Genomic DNA, 23,729 nt, shown 5'->3' on the forward strand with positions numbered 1-23,729 from the left:
TTTATAAGAGGAGAAAGTTTTGTAACCATGAAATCAGATCTTGCTGTACTATGGTTATAAAACATCTTTCTATTCCTTATTTTTATAATGTTAGAATAGAGACTGCCCCACTGGGGATCCATTCCATATACAGACACCAAACATAGACACTATTGCGGATGCCAAAACCTGCATGCCAACAAGACAGTGACAAAGCTGTCTCCTGAGTGGATCTGTCAAAGAGAGCCGGGCAAATACAGAGGTGGATACACATAGCCATCCATTGGACTGTGCAAAGGGTTCCCGAAAAAGGAGTTAGAGAGGAGACTGAAGGAGCTGAAGGAGTTTGCAACTACATAGGAAGAACAACAATATCAACAGACCAGACTCTCCAGAGTTCCCAAGGACTAAACTACTAACTAAAGAGTAGACATGGACTGACAAATGGCCCTAGCTGCATATGTAGCAAAAGATGGCCATGTCAGGCTTCAATGGGAGGAAAGGCCCTTGGTCCTGTGAAGGCTCGATGCTACTTAGGAAAATGCAGTGTAAGGATGATAGTGGTGGGTAAAGGAGCATCCTTGTAGAAGCAGGGCAAAGGGTCATAGGATAGGGGGTTTACCAAGAGGAAACCTGGAAAGGCGATAACCATTTGAAATGTAAATAAATAGAATATTCAATAAATGAAAAAAATACTAGCTTTAAAAAGAGTAATAAATTACTAGTTCTTTTGAAAAACTAATTTTATGAACTAAAATGCTGTAGTGTTATGGAGAATATAATTTCTATACAGCCTCACCCTAGTTTAATAAGCATCTTCTACTATGCACATCCACTTAACAAGACTTGCACCTCACATAACTTCCACTTCTGAAGTGGAAACTTAAGGGTTCTTTGGAAAGTCAGTTGTGTTGCTGGATCAACAGTGAAGGAGCATTCTCCTAAAGTGGACACAGATAAAAGACTAAGGCAGACTCATGAAGAAACATTTGGCTGAAGGAGACACTGGAGAAAGTGTGTTGTTATAAAGCAAGCATGAATAAGGACAAATGTTGATGGAATCATCTATTATGTTATGCTTGCATTGGTCTACCTTACATTGCATAGTTGATCTGCATTTGTCAGGCCTTCATACAGAGTAATGCACATAAAATCTTCTGGTGATGTGCTGCAGTTTCTTGCTGCTTCCTTGAACACCAGCTGATTGGCAGAGTGATGCCATCTGAGACAGATACACATGGTGATGCAAGACACTGACTGTGGCAAGACATTCACTGTGGCAAGATCCATGCTGAGGCAAGACCTATGGAGGACGTGCAATGTTTGGAGGGTATAAATAGGACCTTAAAGACAGTGACAATGGCAGGTCTAGGCTTGCTTATAGAGCTAGCTGTGTAAGATTTGTGGGTCTCTGGTCTTCTCTGATCAAAGCTTTACTGAGATAAGCACAGAAGAGACTTCTCCTGGTATCACTCGTGGTTTCTCCTGCTGACTCATCCCAAGGCTGAGGCATGGCTCTCACTACTAGGAAGTGGCACTGCTGCTTACATTCCCTTTCAAACTTGACTGCTCCTACATCTATGAAGTGGCTGACAGTGGATCTAGCTGCTGCTGCTGACCTGTGAACTGAATTTCCAATTTCCAGAAAATATAGACAAGAGATGATCCAAAGAACCTTCCTTTTTTAATTAGATTCTCTCTGTATTTATAGTTGAAATGTTATCCCCTTCCCCCATGCCACTTCCATCTTCTTCCACCTCCACTTGTCTTCACGATGGTGCACTCACTTCTAGTCACCCTCTACACCCCATTGTCTTTGCATTCTCCTACATTGGTAAAACTTGCCCTCCATGGACTAAAGACCTCTTCTCCCATTGGTGCCAGGCACTGCTGTCTTCACCTACATATAAAACTAAAGCTATAGGTCTCTAAATGTGTGCTCAGTGGTTGGTGTTTTAGTCCATGGGAGTTTCAGAGGGTTTGGTGGGTGATAATATTGTTTTTCCCATGAGGTTGCAGCCCTTTTCAGCTCCTTTTAGCACATTCATTGGGGCCCCTGTGTTCAGTCCAGTGATTAACTTCAAACATTCTCAGCTGTATCAGTATGACCATGGATTAGTCCCTGAGGAGGCATCTCTGTCTGGTTCTTGCCAGTAAGAACTTCTTGGAATCAGCCATAGTGCTTGGGTTTGGTGGCTGCATGTGGGGTGGATCCCAAGGTTAGGCAGCCTCAGAATGTTTTTTTTCAATCCATGTTTCTCTTTTTGACCTTTTATTTCTTCATGTGATTGTTTTGTTCTCCATTCTAAGAAAGACTGAGGCATCCATATTTTGGCCTTTATTTTTTTTTTTTTTTTTTTGAGCTTCATATGGTCTGTGAATTGTTTCCTAAGTACTCTGAGCTTTTGGGTCTAATATCTGCTTATCAGTAAGTATATACCATGTTTGTTTTATTGTAACGGGGTTACCTTACTCAGGATGATAGAATCTAGTTTTATCTATTTGCCTAGGGACTTCATGAAGCCATTGTTTCTAATAGCTGTGTAGTACTTTATTGTGTACCACAATTTCCATATCCATTTTTCTCTTGGAGAACATCTGGCTTTTTTCCAGCTTTTGGCTATTATAAATAAGACTGCTATAAATACGGTAGAGCATGTGTTCTTGTTATATGCAGGGGCATCTATGGGGTACATGACAGGAGTGAAATAGCTGGGTTTCAGGTAGTACTATGTCTAATTTTTTGAGAAACTGACATATTGATTTCCAAAGTGGTTGTACCAACTTACAACCCCACCAACAATTGAGGAGTGTTCCTCTTTCTCCACATCCTCACCAGCATCTGTTATTGTCTGAGTATAAGGTAGAATCTCAGGGTTTTGTTGTTATTGTTGTTGGTAGTGGTGTTGTTGTTTTGCATTTTCCTGACAAATAGGAATGCTGAGAATTTCTTTAGGTTCTTCTCTGCCATTCAGTATTCCTCAGTTGAGAATTCTTTTTTTAAGCTGTGTACCCCATATTTTAATAGGATTGTTTGGTGTCCTGGAGTGCAATTTCTTGAGTTTTTTGTATATATTAAATATTATCCCTTATTCAGATGTAGGATTTGTAAAGATCCTTGTTGGTTGCCTTTCTGCCTTCTTGAGAGCATTCTTAGCCTTACAGAAACTTTGCAATATTTGAGGACCCATTCTTCATCCTGTAGCATAAGCCATTGGTATTCTGTTCAGGAAAATTTCCCCTATTCCTATGTGTACTTGGTTTTATGTGGAGGTCTTTGATCCATTTGGATTTGAACTTTGAACTAGAAGACGAAGAAAGATTGATTTAAATTCTTCTGCATGCTGACTGACAGTTGAACCAGCACCATTTGTTGAAGAGGCTGTCCTTATTCTGTTGAATGTTTTTAGCCTTTTTCTTAAAGATCAAGTGGCCATATTTGTGGGGGTTTATTTCTGAATATTCAGTTCTGCTCCATTGATTTACATCCCTATCTCTGTACCAAAACCATGCAGTTTCTATCACAATTGTTTTGTAAAATCATTTGATGTCAGGATGGTGATTTCCCCGAAGTTCCTTTATTGTTGAGAATCATTTCTCTATTTTAGGTTTTTTGTTATTCCAGAAGAATTTGCAGATTGCTCTTTTCAACTCTATGAAGAATTGAGTTGGAATTTTGATGGGAATTACATTGAATCTGCAGATTGCTTTTTGCAAGATGTCCATTTTTACAATGTTGATCCTCCCAATCCATAAACATGGGAGATATTTCTATCTTCTGAGATCTTCAACTTTTTTCTTCAGAGGCAGTGGGAAGTGCAGGGGGCATGGGAGTGGTGGGAAAGAGGATAACATATGAAATGAAAATACAGTGAGTATCCAATGAAAATGAATAAAAGAAAATTGGCTATTCTTTTCTACAGAACAAATATCAGGGAACCCAGGGGTAGACCTTGTTTCAAAAAATTACTTTTTTCTTAATGATGATAACAATAATTTATTACAGAAATTACATATAACAAAAACACAGAAGACATCATTTGATGAAGTTCAAATCTAGGGCAAACTATTTTTATATGATATATTTATTGTTTAACAAACTCATAGTTTGGCTAAAACCAGACACTTGAAATTTTGAGATTATAGAAGTCAGGTCTCTGATTTGGCTCTGACACTTAATTCATTTATAGTCATGATTTTGAGGGATGCTATGGTTTTCTATCTATGGATTACTTTTAAAAGTTCCTAGTTATTGTCAAAAATCTGCTCTCTTGTAAGCAGAAGGTTGACCACATCCATTCCTTTTTGTTTTGAAGTTATCTGCAAGTTAGTTACCAACAGAGACTTCATTCAGCTCCCTCTCATGTGCATTCTTTAAACAGCCAAAAACATTCACAAGCATTAAAATCTTCTCTGTTGTCTAGTTTGAGGTCTTACATAACAGCTTACATAACACCATCCAGGAGTTGCTTTTCTGTCACAACCTCATACACAAGGAAAGGATTTTATATAGGACAGTGCACCAGAGCATAGGACCACTGTGCTGCCTGTACATTGTATACATTGTACTACAACCACTATCAAGCAACATCTGCAAATTCAAGGAGACCTCGGTGGAAATGGTTGGAAAAAGAGTCTCATTTGGATGTAACTTTTCTAGTTACAATCATTAATCCTGCAGTAAATAAATGTAGATATATTTAAACCACTTAGAGGTAGTACAATATTGAGAATGCACACATTTTTACTATCAATTTTATTAAAAATGGAAGGCTTTAATAGTCACCTAGCCTGGTCACATAAAAATCGGTCTTACTGTTTATTGGTTTAATATGTGTGACCTATTGTATTTTCTTATATTCTCTTTCGATTTTCTATAAAGTGGAGTCAAGGATTTTGAAGACAAAGGGATTATACTAAGGTTTCATTGCCAATTATTGGTCCAATAGCAGCTCCTTCTTCTGTTGCCAGAGTAACAACTGGAAAACCTGTCTTTGTACTGTCATTGGACACATAGGGTTTTACATAATAGCCGTAGCTTTCTAGTGGAAATTTTAAGATAGGATTCAACCAAATGTTATTTTACCTTGATGTCCCAGACATAATTACTACTATTCAAGTATTCCGATATAATGGCTAACATATGCAAATTTTCTTATCTGAACTTGAATTCAGCCCCCAAACACATGACATCTTTGTGGTGTGTTCCAGGTAAAGAAACCTAAGCTTTTCATGTGCTATACCATTAGCTCTGGAAAGTAATCGATTTCAAAGTCCCATGACTGTGTGAAGACTTCACTTTCCCTTTTCCCTGGTAATGAAGTGCTCACAAATGGTATCAGCCCTTGATTCATTAAAAATAAGCTGTCTAATGAAACATGTCCACAAGAACCCAGTGAGGAAAACATAAGGCAATGTTGGTGTTCTTTCTCCTTCACAAAATGAAGTGGGAATGGTCTTGCACATAGCACATCTGGTTGACCATATTTTCTGGGCATACAAAAAGGAACATCATATTATATAATGTTCACTAGGAGGAGCAACAGTTACAATTTCACAAGTGATGTTGAAAATAAGATGATGTCATCACATGAGTGCACACACCCACATACTGTTTTTTTGTGTGTGTACATGCAGGTGTGGGTATAGGCCTATGTGCATTTGTGTGATCATGCATACTCATCCCTCATGTGAGAAAGTTATGCCTTAGGCTCCATCCACCTTGCTGTTTGAAACGGAGTCTCTTCCCAGGGACCTTGGCTTCTCCAGTTAAGCTAGGCTAGTTAGGTAGTCTGCCCTGTGAACTACCTTTCTCCTCCTCTCTTGCAACAGCATTACAAGTGCACATCCCCACTCTTGACTTTGTATGCACATAATGGGACTCAAACTTCATTTTTCATGTTGGCACACCGAGCACCTTATAGACAGAGCCACTCCGAATCTTGTTTATAGTAATAGAATTTTAGAATATTAAAGGTGTAATACACTGTAGATATTATCTAATTATTTAAGACTTACTTAAGGATTGTGGTTGGTAGCTAAATACATTATATTATTCTCTACACAAACCACTTTGGCTGTTTATATACAAAGCATGAATTAATTAGAGATTAGGAAAAGGTATCACCTGAGGACATATCTACTGGACAGCTTCACCGAGGAGCTCTAATCCATCTCTGCTTATTTCAAGATAGTCAAAATTAAAGAGAAATGCAGAGAGAGAAAGAGACAAATTAAATATTTTAAGACATAAATTATACCTTGCTAAAAGCCTAACATTTGTTGGTAAACAATTTTTACTTTTTATTTTACTATAATTTTTTCTTTAAAATATGGATGTTTTATTTTTATTGCAACATAAAGCTAAGGATAATGTTATTTTAATTTAATTTTGTAATATCTGTTTTTCATCTAGGGAGTGAAGAAATTGACATATATGGACAACCCTCAAGCTGAGACATTTCATAGTAAATACAATTACAAAGAATGTTAAAAAATAATTTATAAAATAGAATGTAAATAAAATGAAGTCAAAACTTATATAGTTAAGCTAATTCCTACGTGCCATATTTGAGCATCCTCTAAAAATAAAAATATGAAAATAAATTTTAAAATTTTGTTACAATAAAAAGACAGCAGAGGGCGCCTAACTACTGAGCAGTTTGCTGAAGACATTATGTAGCATTTAGCAAATCTCTATACTTTGCAGCTTGTGCTGTTAGAACCAAGCTTCACTTCAGCTGCTTTTGCTAAAGATTTAAGACAAAAGGAAAAAAAGACTACATTACACACACACACACACACACACACACACACACACACACACACACACACAAACCCACAAATACACACACAGGCATGTGTGTATATATGTTTATATATTGTATTTTAACTTTGTAATGTTTTTATGATAGTGTTTTTATCTAGAGAGTTAAGCATATATATAATAGGATTTTGAAGATGTAATTTCAAAAATATGGACTTAGTTGTTTATGATCTGATATCAATCATTAAGAAAATGAAGAATGGATCATCCTTATTCATTAAAATAGAACAAGTGAAATAAGAGAAATGCTTACCTCCTCTGAGATAATTATCCCTAGAATGAAGGAAATGAGTTTGAAATAAACTACCATACTGTGTATAGATCATTTTTAAAGGAAAATATTTCACTGACAGGAGTTTATTTAACATCAAGAAAATATCCTAATATCAGGCAAATTACCTAATCATAGTAAAAAAGAAACCACCATTGAAAGAGTAATCCAACCATAAAATTATAAAGAAGATGAATGACCTTATACTTTGATAAAATGTAACTGTCAGCTTATAACTGTTTTTAGCACACACAGTAAGATTCAACTCAAAGGCTAAAACTTATACTTCATAATATGGATTAGCTCAGTCAAACAGTATGTGCCTAGTATTGCAGTTCTCAACCTTTCTAATGCTATGACCCTTTAATACAGTTCCTCATGCTGTAGTGATTCCCAATCATATTTTTTTGTTTTCATCATTGTACTTACGAATATAAGGGGAATAATTTGGGAGAGAAAGATTTACATAGGTTGTCATGATCCACAGTTGGAGAACCACTGGAGTATGTAAAAGAACTTGGATTAAATTTATAGTACCATAAAAAGGGTGGGTGGATGATAGACAGACAGACAGACAGTGAAATAGATAGATACATAAACAGATACATAAATACATAGATGTTAAAATCACATTTTTATATAAAATATTGAAGTACAATTTGAAAAATTGATTTTATATCTTTAAGATTCTTCGGTTTACATCAGTAGCATAAGGTCTGCTAGTTTAAAAGATTGGTACAACATCCAGTCTTAAAACAGCACAATATTGTTATTTGGAAGTCTGAAGTCAAAATATCAGAAATGCCTCATACCTCAGAATCCTAGAGAAGAATCATTCCTACCCTTATCCATCTACAATAGCCTCAGTCTTTGGTGGTCTGTGGTCTTTAAATACTGGGTAATTCAAACAAATGCCCAATCATCCCAAAGGGCAGTAATTGCAAACAACAGTGTAACTGCAAAATCAAACTTGGTGACACCAGCTAATTTTGTAGGAATTTTTTACAGGACACAGACAAGAGTTATTATTTAATAAGGAGATCAAGGGTGATCTCCAAACCACTGTTTCACTAGAAAGTCCCACTTTATCATGGATGGCAATTTCCTAGAAGACTCATCATGGAGTACCACTTCCAATCCACCCTTCAGTTTTTATATACCTCAGGCATCTCTGAGATTACTGACAACTGGGAGAGAACGTAACAGCTGGAATTCTAGGCAGGGATCTTTAGAGCATTTCTAGGTAGAGTAATAGCTACATAGCTAATGACATCTACCTGCTTACTACTCTATTGTTCTGCTGTGGTTGCCATGGTTGCAGAAATAAAGTATGACATGGCATCTATTTAAGACCACAGGGAAACATTCAATAAAACAGTCACTCTACACTGTGCTTCAGCCTCCCAGGATGCCATTTGTCTATGTCATTATCTTCTAAAGACACCAGTCATTTTGTATTCAAGACCCCTGTAACAGTCATGTGACCTTATCTTAACTACCAATTACAAGTTTAATAGCATTCCTAACAAAAAAGATTACATCTAAAGAACATGATATTAATCCCACATGTTATTTTAGAGGATACAATTCAGTACCTATCACGAGATAAGAATATGGATAAAACTATATGATTTTCTATAAAAGAGAAAAGAGCTATTGGAAGTGTTATATGCATGACTGGGTCCAACAAAGTACGGAAGGCACGAATTAATAACATGAAAATATCTACCCTACAGGCTCTACACTCATCATAATAGCATCTATTCTCAACTATGCACCTATAGCCACATAGGGTGCATCCTATAATGGGTTGACTGTGAAAGAAAAGAAAACTTGTGCGTGGTTTACAGATGGCTCTACATGTTATGCAGGTACCACCCAGAAGTGGACAGCTGCAGCATTAAACACATTCATCTAGGACAGAATATTGTGTAGTACATATGAGAGCATATGTTGTTTGAAAGAAGAAATGCCCAGATATGCTTATGGTAATAGATCCATGCACTGTACTCAGTGAATTGTCAGGATGATCACGAACTTAGAAAGTGCCTGATTGGAAAATTAGGGAGAAAAACCATCTGGAGAAGAATGATGGGAATAGGTGTCTTCAAATGAACAAAGATGTAAAGATATTTGTGCCTTGTAAAAATGCTAATCAAGAAGTGACTTCAACAGAAGAGCTGAACAGAAAAGTTCAATAATCAAGCACATAAGATGATCTATTCTGTTGACAGTCAACCTGTTTCTTCAGTCATTCTTCTCATTAACCAATGGGCCCATGAACAAACTGGCCATGATGGCAGAGATGGGGTTATGCATGGGCTGAACAATATGGACTTTCACTCACTAAGACTGATGTGGCTACAGTTTCTGCTGGGTGTCATGTCTGCAAAAACAGGAGTGATATGAGTCCTACATATGACATTTTTCACAGGGTAACTAGTCCATGTCCTGGTGGTTTGTTTACTACTTTGGATTACCTTCTCTCTGGAAAGGAAAATGGTTTGTACATATTGAAAAACAAATTTGTTTTGGCTATGACTTTGCATTTACACATAAATAACTGCTACTTGTGGACTTAGTTCACTGTTATAATATTCTTTGTGACCAAGGAAAACTCTACAGCCAAAGAAGTACAGCTGTGGACCCATGACCATATAATCCATTCTTCTTCCATGCTCCCCATTATCCTAAAGAAGTTGACCTGATATAAGGATGGCAGACATGGTTATAGCAAGATGGTGCAGCTTTTGCAAGATCAACAGAGAAGATTTTAACTGCGGAGATAGAATATGGAAGTGTCCAGAGACACCTCTGCTGAGCAGTATGTTTTGTGAAACAGATATTATTTTATTAACTCAATTTTCTATTTCCAGGTGTTCTCCTATACTGCTGACAAAGAAATCCGAACTGATGACTTGTGCTTGGATGTATCCAGACTCAGTGGACCTGTGATCATGTTAAAATGCCACCACATGAGAGGGAACCAGCTATGGGAATATGATGCTGAGGTATGATATTTCCTATGACTTATTTGCCACTAAATATTTAAGCTCAAGTATTTCCTCCAAAAAAGCCAAAGCATAAAAGTATTTTTGCATAATTATATGTAGATAACATTAGGGTATCATAATATATAAATTAGATTTTTATCAAATAATTCCATTTTTATGAAAATAGTTTTATATGGTTAAAATTTGGGGTCTTCATATATATTCCTAATGTAAATTCAGCAAGTTAAGCTGCTATGATATGTATGTGTAAATATATTTGTAGAGGAAAATATTGAAATATATTTGTACTTTTAAATCTTGCAAGTATAATATTTGGTATTTATGATTCTCAATCTAACATTTAAAAGATCCGATGAGATTAACAAGACGTAGTTTTGGGAAATAATATTAGAAATAATCTATTTCTATTTAACAGAGTGAATGATTGGTAGGGTTGAATTCACTAATTAGGGATATGCATAGCCAAGCAATCTCTTCTCAGCATATCATACTCTTATGATGGAGAGCAAGGTAGCAAAACAACAAAATTACAGCAAGAATTTAGTTAGGCCATGTGCAAATATTAGTTTAGCCATCAGATGGAGCTAATAAAAAAGAAATATATTCTGTAATAAGCCTCAGGAATGCCTTAATTTCTTTCCGTTCTCTTGTGGCTTGAGAGAGATGAATTGGTCATTGTGTCAATCTTAAACATCATCAAATGTCAACCTATACAGTCACAAGAAAAGCTGCACTTTATTCTTATGAGATAAAAATATGATAGAGGTAAAAACACTATACAGTGCAATTACCCACAATAAAACAACATTTGGTTAAAGATCTATTAGGAATCTGTGTCTCTGATACTGTTGCTATAACAAAATCTTGTAAAGCACATTTTGAGTACCAATTTCATCTCCACTATTTTGTGGACTCATATAGTGAATAGAAAAAAAAACATTAATTCTTACAGAATTAAATGTATGGTCAGAGCTAATTTGGGGCCTAAATTTTTTACTCTGCCAGACACTGAGGACACCAGGTATTTTTCTGTGACATAAAAGCGAGCATCTTGAATCGTCCAATGTTGCATTAACAATCTCTCTATTGACATTTTTCCTTATCTGGCTTCTGCTTTGTTTTCCTGAACTATGGTCTGTTATCACCACCCTTTGTTTCAAGTCTCTGGAAGATTATATCCCTAACACATATGCTTGGAATCTGGACATCAAATCAAATTTTGCCTCTTCTATGAGGAAGAGTATAGAAAACATGAATCCTGTGAATAATATCTTTTTTTAAATGAAATGAAATGTTTCTATTTAAAATCTTTCTAATCCATATATATTTATTAGTCTAAAAGCAATGGATATATCCATGTTAAGAATAAAGAAAGATTATATACTTTATAAGGTTGGTTTCATATAACACTTCAATCTTTAAAGTTTTCTGAAGCTCTTGAATAAACTGTAGTTCCTATATTCACAATTGAATTTCCTACATTCTGATAACATTGCTGGTTATATTTATATCTTATTTTTTCTCTGTTACATCTATATTGAATACTAAGTAATCATTAAAGAAAAATGAAAATGGACAATTTTACAACCAAGTAAATATTGCATACTTCTTATTTTTCTGCAATACTTCACAGAACTATCAGCTTTGATACATGTTAGGGCTTTGAGGTCCTCCTAAAATGCTGACAACATGCCATTATGTTTAAGAATTTTTACTGAAGACAAGTAATCCCATATCAAAAGCATGTGTTACCATTTCACTTACCTTTATGTTTACACATTAGAAACTCTGCTTGCAAAATGACACCACTGCTTGTTAAAAAAAGACACAAACAAACAAAAAATGTATGTCACACTAGAGAGATGGTTCAGAGGGAAAAACGCTTAATGCACAAGTTTGGCATCTGGAGCTCAAATGCTAGAACCTATAGAAAGTTGTAAGAAGATAACCAACTCTGCAAGACTGTCTTCACACTTCTACACATGTTTTATGATGCACATGACCCAACATAATTTTAATTGATACATACACGTGTGTGAGAGAGCTCACCTCTCTCTCTCTCTCTCTCTCTCTCTCTCTCTCTCTCTCTCTCTCTCTCTCTCTCTCTCTCTCTCTCTCTCTCTCTCTCTTCATCCTTCCCTCTCTCCCCCTCCTTCCCTCACTTTTTCCTTCCCATCTCCCCTCCCTCTCTCTCCCTTCCTCTCCCTGTCCTTTCTTCCCTCCTCCTCTTCACATAATAATGAATAAAAGTAATGAAAAAATAAATGTGTATGCTAACGCAGTGAAACCATGTGAGAAGGGTAGAATAATAGATTACCATTTTCTGCCCTTTAAAGATTAATTTTAGAATTTGACTGTTTTGTGGTAACTGAAATGGTATAATGTGATCATGAAAGTAAAGTACATTCATGGCTCCCATCACTTCTATGTCTTACGTTTAAAAGCCTTTCTTTGCACAGCATATTCTAATAACTGCTGTGAGCAGTGATTATAGAGATAGTTGAATCCTTTGATACTTGCTAGAAATCTAGAATCTAACACATGATGTATAAACACATTAAATCCAAGTTTCTGGTTGTTTTGTTTGTTTGTTTTAATATCCAGGTTAGTTATATATACATTACAGTTTGATATATTCTCTGGATAGTGATAAATAAATTTCAAATTTTGGGGTGTGGGGCAGATCATTTACTTTGACTTTATGTGTATGTGTGATTATCTGATGGCAGTCGAAATATGCAGTGCACATTGAGTCCACAAGAGGGCGACGGAGCTCCTGGGACTGTAGTTACATCAGTTGTGAGCTGCTATTTGGGTGCTGGGAATTGTACACATTCCGGTTTCCATAGCAGCCAGTTTTCTTAACTGCTGAGACTTCTCTCCAGATTTCTTTTTAAATAGACTCTTGGAAACCAATGTGAATTTAAGAAAGGACAAAAACTACTTTGGAAAATGCAAGCAATCCCTTTCAGTGACCCAAGCGAAAGAAAAGACTGAGTATAAAGAAGTCCTTGCTCAGAGGCTCTGTTCTCTCATTCTGACAGTGGAGGGTAAAAAGACCTGCTTGCTTCCTCTTTAATTCAGGTCTTTGTCATTTACTAGCAAGGGTAAAATTTCCCTTCTTTGAGAAACTTCTGAGGTGGTTCAGCTTCCAGTCAGAATAAAAAACTGGTAGACTTCACAAAATTACAGAGCTGAAAGAAACCTTAAACTCCACTCTTTTGAGCTTTTTCCAGACAAAGCTAAAAGCACAAAGATTACCCTGCTAGAAGCAGAGCTAAGATTTAGGTCCTAATAAAGTTTTCAAAGAAAGCTAGTTACTAGTCCAATTGTGAACCTCACAGTGTGAACAGGTTCAAATACTCAACAACCTTCTCTGATACTTCCTTTCAGTATTAAAAAAGGAAATCTCATACATACAACAGAGCTCTTAGAACACACAGAGCAGCAGGTGCCTCTAAGTATAGAGTTGCTCTAGCTGGTTGGATTTGTTATCTGCTTAGGAGAACAAAGAGAAAGAAGGAAACAAAGGTTACAGAATGCTGTGATTTCCAATTCCCTTAGGCCATTCTTGCCACGATCTTATTCTGCTATAGTTATTCTCCGAATCTTTAATTAAGTCTTTTTAGTGTGTGTATCAAAGTGTCTAGAACTGAATCCAACAGTTTTCCCCAATCTAATTTGCCTCCAGAGGTAACTGAAATATTACAAATAATTAGATGCTTTCAGTGAGGAGGATCCAAAAGCTGGATAGAGTGTAGGACCACGTTACAAACAATCTAATGATGAAAACCATTTGCAGTACCAGATTGCATTCATGCATGAATGACTCTTTTCTTTAATAAGAAAGGCCATCTGTGAGAAGCATAATCTAATTAAAAAGGCACACAGCTATACACTTACTTTTTCATAATACTGGCTAGAAAATTTTAGGTAAATGCGTTTATAACATAATTAATACATATTTTTTCTTTTAATTGAACAAAACTATGTATGCATTGATTTGAAATTGTCTACCTATGCCTAAAAGATTTCCAATACAGACGTTTTGACTTACCTAATTATATATGTAAATTATATTCTAAATTTTAATAGATTTTTTTCAAATACATTTTTAAGGTTGTAATTAAGTATTTGTGTGTACATATACATGCACATATGTATATGTGTAACAATAATATAGGAAAAGAGGCTATTAATTTGAAGGGATAGGAGAGAGACTAGGAGGGGCTGTAGGGAGAAAAGGGAGATGTGATACAGTTCTATTTTAATTAAAATAAAATATGTATATTTTGTTGTGCTTCCCACAGTCGGTGAGTTGTTGACTTGCCTAATTAGATATGTAAATTATATTCTAATTAAAATATAATCACAGCCCTCTCTTTTTTCCTGTCCTTCTTCTATCCACTTCCATGTCTCCTCCCTACAAATTCCAATATCCTCACTCCTTTTAAAATTCATATACATACATACATACATATATATATATATATATATATCATACACACATGCTCTTCTTCACACAAATATGTCAATGTTTCTTAAACATCACAACATAGATATTATTTGCTCTCCTTTATGGCTGGACTCTCTGATGTTTTCAGAACATGGGTGTTTTTAGCAGCCCTGCAGGATACACTTGGCATTTTCAATGAAATTATCTAGATATTTCAGTGCCACAGGCTACCTGTTTTCATCAAGCCAAACAAAGAAAGAAAACACTAAATTTCACATCACTAGGCAGTTAAGTATTATTTTAATTGAAACACCTTGTTTGTTCATTTTTTTTATTTGTTTGTATACTGTTTCAATACCATAAATGTGCTCAAATGTATTCCAAATTTACACTTTCCTGAAATATGTGCTTAGTCACATTTCTGTTTGAACATTCAGGCAGCTACATACAGTGAAGCAATCTAATTTTAGATCAGAGCACTTCTGCTTAACAAACACTATTCCACAAAGGGAAAAAGGCAGCCAAATATGATGCTAAAAATAAGCCTCCTTTTCACATGAGCAGAGGAACCACTTGTTATACAGTCTGTCCATATGAAATGAACCCGTAGATTGACATCACTTGGAAGTACCTAAACCATATAGGCTTGTATTAAATCATTCTTAACCAAACTCTTTTATTTGCCCTTATCAGAAAGCAGGTAAATGGGATTATAATTTTAAGGTAAGTGGCTTATGATTGCAACCCTCCCACATTTCTTCATAGAATTTGTAATAAGCCCCTTTGCAGTAGTATCTCTTAGATTAGTTCTACATTTCCATAGTCCCAGTGACCCATAGCTTTGCTTTCTTGTTAGAATCAATTAATAGAAATTTCAATAGCTTATGTTGCATTTTCATCCCCTTCTTGAAAAATTACATTTTATTTTTAGCCCGTAGTGTTCTGATTGTGCAGAATGTACTCTTAAGGTACCACACAAAATGTTTCAATAACAACATTTTGAGATATCTTAGCCACATGCTTTCTAGTATTTTAGCTAGAGGTTTTTAAACCTATGACTTCTTATTAAGTTAAAGTAATATTATAATCTAAGCTCATTTATACTTATTTTTCTAAGAAGGTAAACTTACTGTGATTTTTTGTTAGTTTTGGTTTGGTTTTATAAACTGTTTCTCAGTTTAACAGCTCTGGCTGTCCTGGAACTTTCTTTGTAGAACATGCTGGCCTCAAACGGAGAGAACCTCACACACACACACACACACACACACACACACACACACATGCATACATATATGCACTATGATTAGCATTTTGCAAATAACAATGAAACAAAATGCCCACCATTTTAGAACAGCATGGTTAGATGATGATATATTTTATACAAACAATAATACTAGACTCACAAAACTGTTTAGTCATCAGTGTTTTGTTTTGTTTTTGGTTTTGTCTTTTTTTTTTTCAAGCCATGTATGACTGAGAGTAGCAATATCTGTTCCTCCAAGGTATCCAGGTTCAAATATCAGTGCACACATGGCTGGCCAGAACTGTCTGTAGCTCCAGTTCAGCAAATCCGACACCCTCACACAAACACGCATGCACGTAGAACACTAATGTAAAGGAAGGATTTTTTTTTTTTTTTTTAATTAAAATTGAGAAATCCCATAGAAAAAAGAAACTGCAAATTGCATGGGAGTCTGCATTTCTTATTTCTCCGAAACCTTATTTTCAGTGACAACCTCATAAAGAAGCATTTGTTGAAAATTTCACACAGGCCTTACATGAAATGCTCCAAGAATTAAAAATATATTAAGGAAGAAAACATATGAAACCTATATAAAAGCAAGTAAGATATTACATAAACAAAGAAAACATACAGATAGTCCATGAAAAATATTTATTAAAATAACTAATAGAAATAGAAACATACAATTTTTTTGTATTTCTTTTCTGTTTTCCACTTTCATTTTTCAATAAAGCAAAATAATATAAAATGTTAAAAACAATAGATAATATAATAAAAATTCAATGAAACTGAACCTGTACCTTACCTGCCATTTACTACACAACAGCTGTTATTATTACTAATTATATTAAGTTGCTTATACCTTTCATTTAATAACTCATGTAAGATTCAAAAAAAAAGAAATTATAGTCATGACAGCTGTTCAGAAATATTTATCAAGCATTGTTGCAGTGGCTCTGAATAATAATGACATTCATATTAAAATTTAAGTTAATTTTGAAAATCTATTTCATATAACACCTCTATTTTATTAAAATTAATGATAGGAAGGATTCCCATCATATAAATAAAAGAAGAATATTTAATTTGACAACTTCTATCTCATTGACAGACATGAATAATTAGTAAAATACAAACTAAATATATCTATCATCTTATCTAATAGCAGAAAGATTTGCAAAATGAATACATTATTTTATTTTTGCTATCAAGTAAATAAATCTAAACATGTGCATTGGGGAAAAAAGGAATATTTAGATGAGGTTAAGATTTTAATTTTTCTGTTGGTTTACAGTTTTGAAAAAGTATAACCTAGAATATTGCTTTTTCATTTTTGTGGTCATTATAGGTCTTTTTAGAGAAAATGAAATATGAAATTGTATCTTTAACTCAGTGTTATTTTCCTGGCCCTGATTTCTTAAGCAAAATCATTTTCATGGGGATTGATTTTGTTACCTATTTTTTTTTCTTTTTAATGATGTATAAAAATTTCAATTCCTAACCAGAGAGTTCTGTATATTAAAAAAAAATCTTCTAGAAAGAATTTGGAGCAATAAAACATATCAATTGAGCAGAAGATGTTGTACAGTTTGAATAATGTAGATACATAATATCTTGTTAAGACTTGTCCAATTATTACCATCAGCATCATTTCATAGGTAAAACACCATCCTTTTTTAATGCTACCTTTGTTGGCACTGTAAGTCACTATATATCATTTATTTGTAGAGGGTAACCCTTGGGAAGGTAAATCTAGTGATTGCATACATTGTGATGTTCATAAATTCAAGTTTATTTCAATAAAATATATTTTCTTCATTGGCCTTACTAAGTATTTAGATTAACAAAATTATTTAGTATTACTCTGGGCTGGCCCTGAAATATGTATGTGTGTGTGTGTATATGTAAATATATATCAGTATATACATATGCATATAATACATGTTTTTTTTACCTTTTTTGGCAAATAAAATAAGTCAGATATTCAATTACATTCAAAGGAGGTTTGATCTTTCCCTATCCTGTTCTTTCCCTTCACGTACTCTGTCATGCTAACTAAACATGCCATTGCTTGTGCGGATATATTAGAAAGTCCAGCCTTGGCCCATGATAACATAAATCAAAATAATCTCAAAGAATCTTCCTTGATGTTTTCTATGGTTTGAGGTAAACATATGAGAACACTAGTATGAACTGTTTAGACTAACTTCTCACTAAATAGCTCACTTGGCACTAAAATGTCTTTCATTATAAGATGGTGAGAACAAAACTCTGTCAAAAACAATACTTTGCCTGAAATGTTCCACTGTCTGATGTCAAATTTCTCTTTAATAATCTTTGTCTTAACTTGATTTTTCTACTAAGTAAAGCTGATACTGAAGCCATCTGAAAGACTGCCATTCACAACTTCATGGATACAATTATTGTGATGTGTGTCTCCCGTACTTCTCAGGAGAAATTGTATGTTGTCTGGGATGATGGAGTTATTACTGCCTTTTTACTTGATTTGTCATTATTCATTGTTTTCTTTGTCAAACAGACCAAAACTCTTGTTCACATAATCACCCAGTCCTGCCTATCAATGGACAAAGTGGCAGATGGCTCTCAACATCTTACCATAGAGACTTGTAATGATAGCACTTTGCAAAAGTGGCTGCTAAGAAACTATACAAAAGAAGAAGTTTTTAGAAATGTCTTTGGAAATCTTACTGATTATTTTCCTTAATGACTTGTAGAGGATTGTTTCAGACTTATTCAATTTATTAAGTAATTTTAATTGTTATTAAAATCTGACATTTTAATAGACCATTTATGAAGTCATTTTCTGTCTTTTACTTCTTTGCTACGCATTAATTTGAAGATTGGATATTTTAAATAATAACTAGTCTATTATTAAAATGTATTTTTAGATTTTATTTTAAAATGTGTATATATAAATATATATGTCTGTGAGTATAAATTAAATATGCTATGAAGTATTATTTTGTATTAGCCTAACAATAGCTGTATTCATGTAAAAATACATTATGTATAAAGCTGAAAACATGACTAAATATAAAATAGGTTAAAAATGGATGATTTTGGAATTTTGAAATTATTTTCGTTAAATTTTATTCTGTTGGCTCAACTGTGTGTGTATGTGTGTGTGTGTGTATACCACATTTCAAATCTTTTATAAATTATCATTGTTTTATTTAGAGACAGTAAGTAGATCCATTATTAAAAACTAATTCATTTTCAAAAGCTTTATAACACAACAACAAAAACAACAACCAGCTGTATCTACACATTTCTTTTGTGGCTGCTTAGCCGATTATAATGGTAAGAATTAAAACTTTTCAAAAGGGTACATTTTATTTATTAATTATATAAATTGTAACTATCTACTCTTTAAGTAATCAGATGAATTGTTACTCAGTCCATATCAACAAATAGTCATGGGATTTTTTTGTAAACACTACAAATAAGATCATTTTTTAATTATTGAACTTAAGGGACTTTTTTTTTCACATATCCAAAGACTAAAGGATTTTATATAGTTTAGTCACTGGGTGTGAGAACACTTGGTAGGACACAAATATTTCACTTAAAAACCTGTGGTATATTTAAGAACAAAAACAGGGGAACATAGGGCAGAACAGTTTTTGTTTGATTTAGAGTACATTTCAGGGAGGGGTAGTCCACATAAGAGATGGAAAACTTGCAGTTGCCAAGTCAGTTTGCATAAAGAGGATTTATCCCTAGGCAATTTACACGGAACATTTGGATTTGTTTTCTATGCCTCCATACCTTCTTTGTACTATTGTACAACATACTTGCAGTTTAAAAGTTTAATATCGATTCTTCTGATCTGAACTTGTGCCCTGAGCAGACCTAGGGCGCTGGCTCCACACACATTCTCACAACACCCAGAGGAAGCCTAACTCCCAGGTGTTCTAACAAGCCAAAGGTCACAGGTGAGAAGGCCACAATATCTGCGCCAAGACCCTGAGTAACTGGCACCCCTAGGGTTCTAGGGAAACAGAAACTTCTGCCCAGCCAGGGGCATGGGTTCCTTCCAGTCTGAACTGTGCCCTGACCAGACCCTGGGCACAGGCTCTGCATCTAGTCCTACAGCACTAAAAGGAACCTTGAGTCCCAGGTGCTCTAACACTCCCAGGATCACAGCTTGAACCTGCACACTGGGCAGAACTTGGGCACTGGCTCTGCATCCACTTCTACAACATCGAGAGGAAGCCTAATTCCCAGGTGCTCTGAAACACCAAAAATCACAGAGGAAGCTTGCCTCCCAGGAGATTGGACATACCCATAAATATTGGAGCTATTTATCACACTCAAGAGAACACAACATCTTTCAAATTCCCGCTATAACTGGAACCCCCAAGGGAACCAGGGAAACACAAAACCCTGCCTAGCCAGAGGCAAGGGTTCCTTCTAGCTTGAACCTGTGCCTGGAGCAAACCCAGAGCTTTGTCTCCCCACACATTCCTGTTGTACACAGAAAGTTTGACTCTCAGGAGCTCTGAGGAAACAGGTTAGTATCCCAGAGGCACTTGACTCTCAGGAGCGGTGACACATGTAGGATCTCAGGAACTGAGCATCCCAGAATCCAAGAATCACAGGATGGAGAAGGTCCAGTCAGAGACAGCAAGTGCAGGTAGCACTAGAGATAACCAGATGGCAATAGGCAAGTGCAAGAACCTACAAAACAGAAACCAAGGCTACATAGCATCATTAGAACCCAGTTTCCACACTACAGCAAATTATGAATACCTAATCACACTGGAAAAGCAAGATTTGAATTTAAAATCTCACCTCATGATGAGGATAGAGGAATATAAGAAAGACAAAAATAACTCCCTAAAGAAATACAGCAGAAAACAGGTAAATAGGTAGAAGCCCTTAAAGTGGACACACAAAATTCCATTAAAGAATTATAGGAAAACAAAAACAAACCGGTATTGGAATTGAACAAAGCCATCCAGAAACTACAAATGGAAATAGAAACAATAGAGAAATCACAAAAGGAGAAAACCATGTGTGTAGAAAACCTAGGAAAAATATTAAGATCATAGATGCAAGCTTCAACAACAGAACAGAAGGGAAAGAAGAGAAAATCTGAAGGGCAGATTATAACGTAGAAAACATTGACACAACAGTCAATGAAAATGCAAAATGCACAAAGCTCCTAACCCTATACATCCAGGAAATCCAGGAAAAAAATGAGAAGACCAAACCTCAGGATAATAGGTTTAGAAGAGAGTGAAGATTCCCAACTTAAATGGCCAGTGAATATCTTCAACAAAATTATAGAAAAAAGCTTCCCTAACCTAAACAGAGTTGACCATGAACATATAAGGAGCATACAAAAGTCCAAATAGATTGGACAAGAACAGAATTTTTTTCTGGTCTCATAATTGTCAAAACACCAAATGCAGAAAATAAAGACAAAATATTAAAAGCAGTAATGGAAAAATGTCGAGTAAGATATAAAGACAAACCTATGACAGTTAGTTACACTGGACTTCTCAACACAGACTATAAAAGCTAGAAGATCCTGGACAGATGTCACACAGACCCTAAGAGAACACAAATACCATCCCAGGATACTATATCCAACAAAGATTTCAATTACCATAGTTGGAGAAACCAAGATATTCTATGACCAAACCAAATTTACACAAATCCAATATTATTCCACAAATTCAAATATGCAAAGGGTAATTAATGGGAAACTCCAAAAAAGGAGGGAAAATACTCCCTAGGAAAAGCAAGAAAGTAATCCTCTTTTAACAAACCCAAAAGAATATAGTCATATAAACATAATTCCACCTCTAAAACTAAAAATAAAATAAAGCACCAATCACTTTTCCTTAGTGTATCTTAACATCAATAAATTCATTTTCAATATAAAAAGTCATAGATGAACTGCATACTTAAATAGCACCCAGAATTTTGCTGCATACCGGAAACAAACCTCAGTGACAAAGACCAACACAAACTCAGAGTAAAAAAAAAAAAAAAAATGGAAAAAAAATTCCAAGCAAATGGTTCCAAAAAGCAGGAGTAACCATCTCACATCTAATAAAATCAACATTCAACCAAAAGGTATCAAAAAAGATAATGAAGGACACTTTATAATCATCAAAGAAAAAGCCTACTAAGATGAACTCTCAATTCTGAAAACTATGCTACAAATGCAAGGGCACCACATTCATAAAAGAAACTCTACTACAGCTCAAAGCACCCATTGCTCCACACATAATAGTGTGAGACTTCAATACCCCAGTCTTATCAATGGATTGATTATGGAACCAGAAACTGACCAAAGACTGTGTGAAGCTAACAGAAGTTATAAACCAAATGAATTTAACAAATATCAGTAGAACATTTAATACAAAAAAGAGTATAACTTTCATAGCACCTCATAACTTCATAGCACCTCATGGTACGTTCTTGAAAACTGACCATACATATAACTGGTCATAAAATAAGACTCCACAGATATGAAAAGATTGAAATAATCCCATGCATCCTATCAGATCACCAGGGACTAATGCTGGTATTCAATAACAACAAAAACAACAGAAAGTTCACATACAGAGAAACTGAACAACACTCTATTCAATGATAACTTGGTCAAGAAAAAGATAAAGAAGAAATTTAAGAATATTTAGAATTTAATAATAATGACACAACATAAGAAAACTGATGGGACACAATGAAAGCAGTGCTAAGAGGAAAACTTATATCTCTGTGTTCCTCCAAAAAGAAAGAGGAGAAAGCATACGCACAGCTTGACAGCCCACCTAAATGCTCTGGACAAAAAAAAAAAAAAAGATAAAAAAAGAAAAGATGAAACAAATACACCAAAGAGGAGTAGATGACAGAATAATCAAGCTCAGGGCGGAAATCAACCTCAACCAAGTAGAAACTATATATATATATACACACACGCAAAGGTTCAACAAAACCAGGAGCTGATTCTTTGAGAAAATTAATAAGATGTATAAACCCTTAGCCAGACTAACATGAGAGCACAGAGACAAGATCTAAATTAACAAAATTAGAAATGAAAAGGAAGGGGTAATAAGAAATAAGTAAATTAAAAACATCATCAGATCCCACTACAAAAGCTTATAATCAACAAAACTGAAAAATCTCAAGAAAATGAATAATTTTCTAGACAGAAACCAGGTACCAAAGTCAAATTAGGATAAACTATCTAAACAGTCACATTTTTTAAAGAAATACAAGCCATAATTAAAAGTCTCCCAACCAAAAACAAAAGCCCATGACCTGGTGGATTTATTGTAGATTTATGTCAAACTTTCAAAGACTGTGTGAAGTTCAAGAAAAGAAAAAAAAAGAAAAAGAAAAAGAAAAAGAAAAAGAGAAAACCTTTATGCTTAATCCTTACACACCAAGAAAACTTTGACTAATTCCAGGTTACATCCTGTTTTACATGTACTTTATGATCATTGTAACTAGTAAGATCTTAATGTACACTATAAAAACTTAAAAAAAAGCCAAGCCCTGACAAAAATGTATTTGTATATTTTTATGCAAATATGCTTAAAATTTGTACATTTATCTTTGTTTTTTAAAATAAAGTTGATCAATAAAAAAGAAATGTAAATACATAAACTATCTAGTAATGAAATTCATAAAGAATAAAAGAAAAGGTAAATTATAACAAAATTGATTATGAGCATATACATAGAGACTGCTTTTCTGTATACCTCATAAATTAATATGATAAGTGCTTTTACATTTTCTTATTAAAATTATTTTAGTAGAGAAAAAAAGAATACCTTATACTGATACTCTTCAAACTATTCCACAAAATAGAAAAAGAAGAAACCCTACCCAATTAATTCTATGAAGACACAATTACAATTTTTCCTAAACCATACAAACACCCAACAAAAAAAGAGAAT

At 34.6% G+C, this 23,729-nt stretch overlaps 1 protein-coding gene across 1 annotated transcript in view; it reads left to right on the forward strand.

Moving 5' to 3' along the window:
- Window positions 1–23,729, forward strand: part of GALNT13 (polypeptide N-acetylgalactosaminyltransferase 13) — a gene marked incomplete at both ends in the record, with an annotated part of 487,973 nt that overhangs the window by 459,068 nt on the left and 5,176 nt on the right. Inside the window, one exon of the mRNA XM_080927236.1 lies at window positions 9,953–10,087. Coding sequence (XP_080783362.1) covers window positions 9,953–10,087 — 135 coding nt within the window. The remainder of the gene's footprint in view (window positions 1–9,952; window positions 10,088–23,729) is intronic.

The sequence above is a fragment of the Micromys minutus genome, assembly GCF_963924665.1.
Source record: "Micromys minutus genome assembly, chromosome: 13".
In the NCBI taxonomy this organism is placed as follows: Eukaryota; Metazoa; Chordata; class Mammalia; order Rodentia; family Muridae; genus Micromys; species Micromys minutus.